At 36.2% G+C, this 12,398-nt stretch overlaps 1 protein-coding gene and 1 pseudogene across 2 annotated transcripts in view; one reads left to right on the top strand and one right to left on the bottom strand.

The window, feature by feature from the left end:
* Window positions 1-12,398, top strand: part of LOC125843741 (protein PIR) — a 57,871-nt gene that overhangs the window by 27,682 nt on the left and 17,791 nt on the right. For both annotated transcript variants that reach the window (XM_049522928.1, XM_049522929.1), the window contains 5 exons: window positions 56-226; window positions 592-668; window positions 749-851; window positions 11,714-11,833; window positions 11,945-12,088. In XM_049522928.1, coding sequence (XP_049378885.1) covers window positions 56-226; window positions 592-668; window positions 749-851; window positions 11,714-11,833; window positions 11,945-12,088 — 615 coding nt within the window. The remainder of the gene's footprint in view (window positions 1-55; window positions 227-591; window positions 669-748; window positions 852-11,713; window positions 11,834-11,944; window positions 12,089-12,398) is intronic.
* LOC125843743 (uncharacterized) lies at window positions 8,471-10,826 on the bottom strand (annotated as a pseudogene).

The raw sequence follows: 12,398 nt of genomic DNA, 5'->3' as shown, positions 1-12,398 counted from the left end.
TTCTTCTTAAGCTGTCATGGCTATTTCAAGAAATTTTATCCATTTCTATTTACAGTTCCCCATTGAATGCTCCCTTCCATGGATGCTGGTGGATCATGTGATCGAATCTCCAATTATTGGCCTTCTGGAGAGTGCCTTGATGTCATTTGACATCTATAATGATGCTGCTCAGCAAGCATTAGTGATCCTCAAGCAACGTTTTTTATACGATGAAATTGAAGCTGAGGTAACAAAACGTTACATTCGCATATTAATATTGTTGATCCAGGGAAATCCTTTAGGTCATCGTCTCTCCACCTTCCAAACTTCACATATGTACATGCAATCTCTATATTCAGCAGATTCTTATGCTGTGAACAACATTCTTAATTCCATCTTATGAAATAAGGAAGTCTATTATTTTGAATTTCAAGCATTGTTGTCACCTTGGAGATATCCTCATGTTATACTTAAAATGCGTTTGGTTTAAGATATTGTAATATCAATTATGCTTTAGGAAATTTAGTTTAGTAGACTCAATAGAAAACTCTTATCTTCCCTGTGTGAATTAAAGGCTATTACAGAACTTTTTGTTTTCCATAATTTCTCCAGGTGGACAATTGTTTTGATATATTTGTCTTGAAGTTGTGTGAGACTATTTTTACATACTACAAAAGTTGGGCAGCCAGGTACCTCCTTTCTTTACCTTTTGTCTAATTTTTACTGAATAAGATGGTCTATAAGAAGTTGAGGATCTCCTATTCTGCAGTGAGCTACTTGATCCATCATTTCTCTTTGCCATAGACATTGGTGAAAAGTTTGCAGTCCAGCCAATGAGATTCGTAGCTCTTTTAAAAACGACTAGAGTGAAGGTACATATAAACTTATATTCTGTATATGGTCATGAACTTATCTGTTTTACCAGGGTTCATCTCCTGATTTTTTTATGTCCAGTGGTAGTGGGTTCGACAAGTATTCAAGCAACCTCGTTTTCTCTGGTCTATGGAATTTTCCAAATTTGCATTTGCTTCCATTCTTCAAAGATTGTGAAAATATCCTGACTGGTGTGCATTGAGAGGTTTGGATATGTTTGTGTAACAGACACGGCTCAATACAAGTGACTTGTCTTGACAAGAATTGTTTTTCCAAAACCAAATTAGTGTGTCAAATTAAGGACATGGAAAATATGCTGTTGCTTTAATAATTTGGCTAAATCTTTTCAATAAAAGGATAAAAAGATATGATATTGTATCTACAAAGAAAAAGATATAATATTTTACCTAACAGTACTATTGTCAAAAAAATAATAATATTTGTATCTGTCAAAGGTTCCACAACCCACTTATCAAAGAATAAAAGGGAAAAAAAGAAAAAGAAAGGTTATGCAAACATAGACCAAAATAAATCATGGATATTGTTAGAATCTTTATGAATATTTTAGAATATATGTAAATATAGTAGGTGACTTAATTTACTTCTATTGTAATTAGGTATTGATTTACTTTGCTTCTTAGGACATGTAAACCATTGAGGGAAAAATCAAAGCCGATTTCTATCTTTTTTTTCTTTGGCTTCAAATGGTATCAGAGCCTTGGTGAGAAACATTCAGAAAAGAAAACTCAGTAAAATAGGTCAACGTGTTTCAACTTCCACTAATGTTAGGGTTGATTTGCGTCATCTCTTGTTTTGCGAGTGTTGTGCGAATGCCAACACTACCACGAGGTTCACAAAACTCAAGCGAGCAAACCCAGCAAGCCTCTTTGGCATCTTACTGTTCACACACCGGCAACAACAAGATCTCCGGTAATGTGTTTTCTCCACGCGCCAAGCGTGTGAGCAGTCTTCCGACATGTTTCAGGTCACTCTTCTTTTCAGTATTCACCTGCTTATTCTGCCCTGACCCATACCTATCCTACAAGTTTCGACAACCAGATTCAGATCTATCACTGTTCTGGCAGGTTTACAGTTGTTTTCTTGCGTCTGGGAAGATTTTCAGCAACTTTCATACACTTAGAAGGTTTCTAATATGTTGTTTCCGACCTCATCCACAAGCCTTTTTTTTATGGAAAATAGTCGTCGGAAGTTTTCAGCTAGTGATCTAGCTCTTCAATTCATTTCCTTCAGGGTTGATATTTTTGGCTCCAAATACACGAGAATTGGAAATTCAAGTACTTTGATTACATTGGAACCCTTTATGAGAAGTTCAAATTATTTAACTTGGCTTCCTCGATTGAGTTGTGGTGCAAGGGTCAAAGTGTTCAAGATCACTTTACAAAATAGGCTAGTGAGGTGATGAAAAGATCCGAGCACAGTGGGAGAAGGTTGACGCTCAATTATGTAGTGGCGATCAATTGATTCCATGTTGATGTCCTTATTCTACCATTCCAGACATGTTATTCAGGTATATATGGAGCATCCTCAGGCTTTGTTGTTTAGGTGGAGTCTAGTATCATGGTGTGTAGACTATGACAGTCACTATTTAGTCTGAAGCAGTTTCCTACACGGTTTGGAAAATTTAGCATGGTCCAAAGTGAATTTACCATTCTGCATTCTATTGTCACTTTTGCTCTAGGTTTGTGCATGTGCTTGGTGGTTTACGTCGATGACAGTCATTACAGGTAATGATGAAGATGGAATTACCAAGTTGAAACATCACTTTTTCAACACTTTTAGACTAAGGATCTTTGTTGATTGAGGTACTTCTTTGGCATTGAGGTTGCTCAATCCAAATAAAAAACTGTCATTTGATAGTGGATGTATGCACTTGATATTCTTGAGATGACACGGATGACAAGTTGTATACTTATTGATACCCTGAGGAGCGTCTTAGTTATCCGGGAAGATATCAGAGGCTAGTAGGAAAATTAAATTATCTCACTGTGACTCTACCTACCATTTCTTTCCTGGTTAGTGTTGTAAGTCAGTTCTTGGATTCACCCTATGGCAGTCATTGAAATGAAGTTATCTATATTCTTCGATACATAAAATCTGTTGTAGGGAAATAGTGACTTTACGAAGGCCTGCATATGTTGCATGGACTCTTCAAAATCCCTACCGCACCCGTGTTGACAGGGTGTGGATATACAAATATAGATTGGGCATGATCACCCTCTGACATTCGATCCACTTATGGATAGTGTGTTATAGTTGGGGGAAATTTCGTATCTTTAAAAAGCAAGAAACAAAATATGGTTGCTAGATCAAGTGCAACAAAAAAAATATCAAGGTATGGTAATGGCTGCATGTGAACTCATATGGATCAAGCAACTACTGAAGGAGTTAAAATTTGGAGAGATTAAAGAAATGGAACAGTTGATTGGTTGGATTATCGGTGGATTCAGTTTGAGCAACATGAACATTCTTTGCTTTACCATGGAGAGTAGCACACATCACGGGTATGGCCCAATTTGTTATAGTTGTTTTCCATACCGGCCTCCATGTCGATTTCCAGTCTGGATGCTAGAATAGAAGAATCTGCAGGTGGTACTGGATGACAGATGACTAGACGACATAGTGGTGCAACTAGTCGTAACAATTTAGCAAACATGTCATCCACAACAGAAGCAGTAGAGCTAGCCAAAATTTGATCACACACTGTGTCAAGATCCGATGGAAGACCAAAGTGTAACAACTAGAAACATCTTCTGGCGCTGCTCCAATTGCTTTTCAACACTTGGAGCGGCTGGCATTAACTCATTAAATTCTCCCATAACCACATGAACCTGTCTAAGATAGGTCAAGTTGTCTGAGTCCTGCTTTTTAAGATTAGTCAATCGAGAAATCACATTATAAAGGAGGGATATGTCATTTGTGTATAGCCCATGAGCCTTTTCCCTAACTAACAAGCAAGTTTGGAATGGTCGGAACAACGACATTGACTTCGAATCAATAGATTTCCATAATAGACTAATATTTCATAAAAAAAAATAATTTCATAACAGACTTTATAATTGAGCATCAATATTCTCCCATTCGTCCCTATCTTTTTCGGTAGTATCCTTAGTCTGTGTAACCAAGTGTTCTGAACACCTTGTTCCTTGCACCATAATTGAACAGAGGAGGACCTAGATAAATAGTTCACACTACCTATCAAAGGTTCTGTGGTTATGCCATTGTTTGAGTTATTGGTGCCATAGATTTAGTGCTAAACATATAACTAAGCTTTGACAAGGGAGAGGGGGACCCTTCTCATACCCGCCCTTACAGGAGCCTAACAGAGAACCTTGCCCGGCACCATTTACGGACCTAGCAGCAGACGGGCGGGACGTGCCTGAATTCAGACCGGACCAGACTCTTCTTTGTTTGATCCAAGAGACATGAAAACAAATCTATTTGTGTTGAAAAGAAAGGTCTGGAAAAGAACCCAAAGAATAGATCTGGAAAACTGAAAACTACTTGTTGTCTTTCTGGAAAATTAGATTTGACCACCGGGAAGTGGTCAAAATGGGAAAAAAACTAATGGGTAGGATCAGAGTGCTACGACAAACTATTGAAACAAGGAATCTGTCGTAAAAGTGATTGGGAAACATCATACATGGGTAGGATCGGAGTACTACGGCAAACCTATTGAAACAAGGAATCTGCCGTAAAAGTGATTGGGAAACATCATACACGAGGACTTCGATTGTAATGGTGGTATTGGTATATGCACAGTACCACTGGGGAGTGCCAGAATCTTGGAACAATGGAGGTTTTAGCTGGAAAAATGCTCAGCAATTTTGTTCTCTTATTTTATTCTTGTTGTCACTAAAGAAAGCTTTTTTTTTTTTTTTTTTTTTTTTTTAACCGAGAAATCCGTCTGTGACCCGCCCTTTGGACCAATCATAGCCTTCTAAACTTGGTGGATAATGGGCCCGCCCCTCTACCCTTCTCCACTTAAATACCGGGCTTCGCTTTGCATGGTGTGGGGCTTGAACCTGCGACCTAAGCCACAAATCCTCCACCTTTTGCCACTTGAGCTGGGCCTTGGGGGCGTCACTAAAGAAAGCTCTGATACTATGTAAAATTAGGTTTTGGGCCTAACTCACACTCCAAAAGTTAGTTCAAAGGGAGGAAAATTGCTTAAGCCATATAAGGAGACCACACATCACCCCACCTCACACCAAGGGCTGGACATATGGTGCGTAGGCAAGTTTAATTTTATTTTTTTGAGGCTGGTAACATAGTAGGCAAGTTTAATTCTTTCTTGGCCCAACATCAGATGGGTCCTGCTCTAATACCATGTGAGAAAACAAGAGTTTGAGAGAACTCAACTTGATTTTTCCCACAAGCTATTGGGGTTTAAATAACTAAGTTTATATGTCCTAAAAAGGAGAGGATATCAATACAAATCAATACCTAATTATAATAGGAGTAAATCAAGCTACCTACTATATTTACATATATGCTATAGAATATAGATTCTAATAGTTTCTAACACTATTAACATCATGTTTACCCTTGTGGGGTGGGGAGTGGAAGCGGAAGAAGACAAGGTCGTTTATATATGTCATACCTCATGTCCAGAAAACCTTTGACATGGATACAATGACCTTTTAAAAGCATATGTTGTATTAGTCTATAAAAATTTGAACATTGTACTCGGGGTACCATTCATTTAAAGGAGATGCATCCATTTTGACCAGTTGTTGCTTTTTTACTTAGATACCAGGTCATTTTTTACTCATTCTCCCTTTCTATATCATTTTTATATCGGAAAAGGGCCTAAAATGCCCTTCAACCATGCGAATTGGAACAAATTTACCCTTCTTCTACCTTTCGGGCCTAAAATGCCCTTGACATCAACCTTTAGGCTCTATTTTGCCCTTATTTTTAACAGCCTAAATAATAACATCAATTAACAAATTCATTTATGACGTGTCGCTATCCTATTGGCTACCCTAATAATTAATTAAACTAATTAAAAAAATCAAACCCACCCAAAAGACCCACCCACCCATTAAAGTGACCCAAATCTTTAACCCATCTTTTATCCCCAATTCCTTTAACCTAAAAATAACATACGCTCCGATCTAAATCTCCTCTCTTCTTCCTCAATTGAAGCTCACCGAACTCAAACTTTCTGGCCAAATCTCCTCTCTTCTTCATCTATCAAAGCTCACCAGAACTCAAGTAAGAATTTTTGTTTCTTCTGGCCAACAATTTGAAGTTGCCACTCTTCTTCACTTTCTTCTCCTCAACAATGTCGACATCTTCTTCTGTTTCTTCTCCTCAACAATTACAGTCCCATACATGTAAGTGGGGATTGAGTGCAAGATGTTTTACTGCTACGACCATTGAAAATGGTGGACGCCGATTTTACAAATGTCGTCGTCTTGGATCAAACTCTTGTGGTTATTGGAATTGGTTCGATGAAAAACTCCACCTCATGTGTCAATGATGATTCATAATCAAAAAGTTGAATTGGATTCTATTCGTAAAAATGATGTAGTATGGTTTGTGTTACATTAGTATTATTAGTCGGTTAGGTTAGTTTAGTGACTTGATATTGTTGTCAAATGAAAGAGATTTGCATATTTGAAATTTGCAGTTTGATTGTAATGAATTTTTTTTGCAGAAGTGTTATTTTGGTGTTATGGTGTTATGTAATGAACAATCTTTTTACAAAAAATTATATTATTTGTTAGCGTAAAAATGTTGTATTAGAAGTTTGACAAGATATGAAGAATATTTTGCTTTAAACTATACCAATACTTTAGTTCTTTGAATCCTATGACTGCTGCTCTTCTGGCAGAGTTAAGTTGTGAAAATGGTTGGGGATGTTAAGGTTTTGAATGCACTTGATTTTGCAAAAATTCAATCGTATCACCAATGCCTTTACAAGTATGCATAGGATCTGAAAATGATCTTTACAAATGTGTATCATCCAGAACCATAGTCCATATATGCATCCCAAATTAGCAGGCCACAGAAACTCTAAAATCAGGTTCATATATGTATCATCAAGTCTTTGTTTGATCTTTATTCACAAATTCATTAAGGGTAAAGTGTATGGAGACCTTACTCCTACCTCGTAGAGATAGAGAGGTAGTTTCCGATAGACCCTCACTAGTAAAGAAGCAAATCTTTGTTTTACCATTCCATGGAAAAGAAATAATAAGTGGGCTGAAGATACATATGGACAGTGACAATAGGACCTGTGCATATACCATTATCCATGTTATGCCAGAGAGCTAAAATCATGAATTGCTGCTCAACCAAGTGAGCTAATACTACGCAACAATAAAGATGAAAGTTATAATGAAATTGATTTCACAAAGAAAAAACTTCTGTGACACATTCTGCACTCCAACAAGACATAAGATTTATAAGATAAACGTACTTTCAGCCCACAAAACATAAGAACACAAAATGACTAGTGTAATTCCATTACGAAACACAATAAACTTATGCCTCAGAAACTGAATAAACTGATTCCTGAAAACAGAGAAAACATACATTCTGCACTCCAACAAGACATAAGATTTATAAGATAAACATACTTTCAGCCCACAAAAATATTCATGGCCAGTCACAAAACATAAGAACACAAATTGACTAGTGTCAAGACTGAAACGACCAGCTTCAGGACTGATTCACAAAAACAAAATAAAAGTTTTCATTGTGCATTTACATAATCAACAAAAATCACTGCATAATGCATAATTGTTATTCCTAATGCTTGCCTCTCTTTGGATTCAGTTTTCCAATCTTTTTCTCCTTTTCTATTGCCAACTGATTTGAGGTCACACATGATTTGCCTTTCCAAGTCAACTTTCTTGGTGAGTATGGCAGGTTGGTAGGCATACTTACACCACTCTCATCACCCCTGAAGTTAATCTTCCTTGATCCTGTTGGTAGTTGATGCAACTTCTTCATTTGATGCCTAGTTTTAGCTTCAGATATTGCTCTAGGCCTAATTATTGCTGTCTCATTCTCATCCTCACTTTCAAGCTCATCTTCATCTTCATCAATAAATGCAACATGTTTGTCCTTTGGTTTCCTCTTTAAGTTTGAAGGACCAACAACTTCAATACTTGGTTGGCTTGTCTGAACACTAGGAGATGGTACAAATCCAGGAATTGACATGAAGACAGATTCTTGACTTGATTGTGGTGCTGACAGTGGCACATCTGGAAGAACTTGTGCTCTTCTTTCAAGCTGAACAAATTGACATAGTAGTTAGACTATTAAATAAACAATGTAACAAATGACTAACTAAGGAATAATGAGTTTACTAGAGGACAATTCCTTTTATTGTGACCTGGTGCACTGCAGTGACCACATGACATTTTCAGTCCTTTTCTACTTTTTGACCACAATCCCTCCCTCTTTCTTGCTTCATCCTTTTCCCTTACTCTCTTAGTTTTTGGTCTACCAGCCATTTTATGTACTTCTGGTGGCTCCATCGCATGAGAGGGATACACTTTCCAGAATCTTTCACTCCTAACTGGTTGAATTTTATTGGTACACCAACATATAAGCCTCTTTTGAATACCACCAATTCATCTCATCCAGTGGTTCCTTTTTATCATGTTCTAAAGCTTTAATGGCAAGAGGACATGGTATTCCTGTCAAATCCCATGTTCTACATGTACATTTCTTCCTAACAAGACTCACAACATGTCTATCAACACCCTCAGCCACCTCATAACCTAGGTCTCCATTAGATTGAACATGACAACCATGTGCAATGATTTTGTAATCCTTATAAAGATCCATAGCATATGGACTGAAATCTCTTGTCCATTTTTTACCCTCCTCTTCAAGATCTTTCAACCTATTCATAACCTACACGTAACATAACAATGAAATATTTATATAGACATATATAAACATAGTAAGATTATATTATATCAAGTAGTTATGAATAAACATAGATAATACCTTGATTCTAATATCTTCCAACATCTTAATTATTGGTTTTGACCTTGCTTCCAAAATCCATTTGTTGAATGACTCAGTAAAATTATTTTCACATGCTTGATTCTTGCAAATTGTGTCAAAATAGGCCCTGCACCAGTGTTGTGCAGGGTACCATAACAGATATTCAGGAGCTTGTTCAGACATGGAGCCCATGGTTTTTAATTGATCTTGAAATACCTCTACATATGTACTCCAAGCAGACCACCACAATAATTTTTTCATCTCTACACCTCTCCAAGTCTTGGCCCAATTGGCTTCTATGTGCCTTACGCACCATCTATGATGTGCTTTTGGAAGCAACTGACCAACAACACCAATCAACCCCTGAAACAATAAACAACAAAACAAGTAAGTAGTTCAACTGTATACAAAAGAACAATCAGAAAGTGAAAAAGAAATTAACAAATTAGTACCTTTTGCATATCAGACATAAATGTGAATCATTCACCATCTTTTAGATCTAATGAATTTCTCAACAACTCAATGAATCATTTCCATGTTCTGGTTGTTTCTCTATCCACCACTGCCCAAGCAAGTGGATAGAAATGCTTTACTGAATCTTGTCCAAGGGCAACCAACAATAATCCCTTACACTTCCCTTTTAAAAATGTTCCATCCAACCCTATAAATGGCCTTAGACCAGCTCTCCATCCAATTTTCAAAGCTTGAAAGCAAACATACATTCTTAAAAATCTTCTTTTTCCTTGTTCCAAAGCATCTTTAGATATGTTTATCACCACATCAGAACCAGGATTGCTATCCCTCAATTCTTGAGCATAAGCCTCCAATTTGTTAAAATCATCAATAAAACTACCCTCAAGTTTCTCCAAGATAAGTCTTTTAACCCTCTTCATTTTTGAATAACTGATATTGAGGGAAAAGTGATCATCTACATCCTTCCTCATGTCTTTCACTTTGTACTTGGGGTTATTCTGAACCTTGTTTTTGAAGTAGTGTGCTAAAGCTTGTTGAGTAGCTCTTCTATTCTTAAAGGCTTCCTGACATGTATGTTTTGTTTATAAGGTCTTAATTTCAAATCCTTGACCTTTCTTAACTTCTGATATTAGACACAAAAAAGGACAACCACTATCACACTTATATCTAAGTCTGGTAGAATCACTCTTCACAACACAAAGACCCCTCTTCCTAACAATTGAATAATAACTCACAATTCTTTTAGCTTCATCAAGATTCTTGAAGCTCATACCCTTTTCTAACTCCAAAAAATTGTCTAGTTTCTCAGTTACTTTTCTTCTTTTTTCCTTCCTAAAAAATTCCAACTCATCACTATCATGATCACTAGCAAAAGGTTCATCTTCACCCTTCTCTTCCTCACTTGATTCACCATCAGTTACTGCATCTATTGTCACAAGACAAGCTTCATTAAGTTGGTTGATATCATCATTAATTACGGTATCTACTGTAATAGGGAGAGATTCATTCAGTTGGTTGCTGTCACAATCAGTTACTGCATCTAGTGTGATAGGGAAAGGTTCATTAAGTTGACTGATGTCAAGAGCTGGGACATAATCTTCACCCTCTTCAACAACAAACAATTGAAGTTGAAGCACATTAGATTGAGTAGACAATACATTCTGCAGTGTTCTAATTCCTGAATCACCCTCTACTAGATAATACTTATTAGAAGGCCCCAAGCATAGCAATTGTTTCACCTTACTAAAACACAATTGTTCAATGTATTCTGAACAAAGGTCTATATATGATAGCAAATCTGGATCATACTCCTTCCATATATGAGTCAATTTTTTAATGTAATTAACTTGAGGAGTCAGGGCCCACTTGCCCCCATAGTTAAAGACCACATCAACCTTTTCATCCATTCTTTGAAGAAAGTCACATGACAAATATAAAAAAGAGAAAGTGACTTATTAGAAAACAATAAAGAAAACAACAAACAAGGAATCTACCAATATTTTATGAGAAGACAAAGGGGATAGGGACCACATGTTATGTCTATTAGATTAGATAGAGAATGCAACACCAACAATAAATAAATGCATTTAAGTATGACATACCTAACAAGAAATGTATGCCGAAAAAGATAAAACTTTCAGCTTGAGACAACATTATTAAAAGATAATAAATCGAGAAAATAACGAAAACATAAAATAGTGTATCTTCTAAAAACAACTACAACAAGCATATACCACATGTAACAACATAAAAATGTAAATATACATCAAATTATAACAACATTAGAGTCCGAAACCGTAACTGAAAATACTAAATATAGAGAAATTCTTACCTGAGTGGGTGAGGATATTAATCCGCAACAGCACGAAGAACAGAAACTTCAAATTGTTGTCAAGAACGATTGAGTTCCGGTGAGCTTCGATTGAGGAAGAAGAGATGAAATTTGAAGAGGATGAGCGTAAAATTCTTTTTAGGTTAAAAGTTTTGGAGCTGGATATTGGGTTAAAAGGTTTGGGTAATATTGGGTTAAAAGATTTGGGTTATGGGTGGGTCTTTTGGGTGGGTTTGATTTTTCTAATTAGTTTAATTAATTATTAGGGTAGCCAATAGGATAGTGACACGTCATAAATGAATTTGTTAATTGATGTTATTATTTAGGCTGTTAAAAATAAGGGCAAAATAGAGCCTAAAGGTTAATGTCAAGGGCATTTTAGGCCCGAAAGGTAGAAGAAGGGTATATTTGTTCCAATTCGCATAGTTGAAGGGTATTTTAGGCCCTTTTCCGTTTTTATATTTATGTTCTAAAGTTGGACTTGTATATGAGAATCTTGATTTATCTACATTATGTTTGTTTCTATGGTGTTCCTTTCTAACTAGAAATTCTTGTAACATGCAGCTTCTAGGTAGGACCATCAACTTGAGAAGTTTGATTGCTGATAGGATGAACAAAATGTTTAGAGATAATCTTGAATTTCTGTTTGATCGCTTTGAATCACAGGATTTATGTGCTATTGTGGTAAATACTCTCACATATCTTCTGGATTAACCCAATCTGAACATTTCTTATCTCTTAATTGAAAAACTTAACACTTCCTCTCCTCTCTCTCTCTCTCTGTACATTTATCAGGAGTTGGAAATGTTGCTGGACATCTTGCAACTTACTCATGAATTACTCTCGAAAGACCTTACAATAGATTCTTTCAATCTTATGTTGAATGAGATGCAGGAGAATGTATCCCTTGTTTCTTATTCTAGTCGACTTGCTTCACAGGTTTGTCAATGTCTCTTTCAATCCTGTGTGAAATTTAGTATGACAGATATTCATATTTATCAATCTCTGTTTTATTATAATTTCTGCATAACTTCGTTTAAAAAATATTAATGAAAATTTTATTAAAGAATAGCACCCAGAGAGTGCAATCAATAAAGAGTAGAACCCCCCAAAATTCATCTTATTACACTAGCTACATGTGAAAAGAACTAAGGAAATAACATCTATTTCCTATCTTCTTTTTGTATGTGCATAGTGTTAAAAATTGCACCTTCTGAAATGTTGGTTTCCCTTTTTGAAAAAAAAGGAA

This window comes from Solanum stenotomum, chromosome 11, assembly GCF_019186545.1.
Source record: "Solanum stenotomum isolate F172 chromosome 11, ASM1918654v1, whole genome shotgun sequence".
Classification (NCBI taxonomy): Eukaryota; Viridiplantae; Streptophyta; class Magnoliopsida; order Solanales; family Solanaceae; genus Solanum; species Solanum stenotomum.
This window is presented reverse-complemented; position numbering and strand designations above follow the sequence as displayed.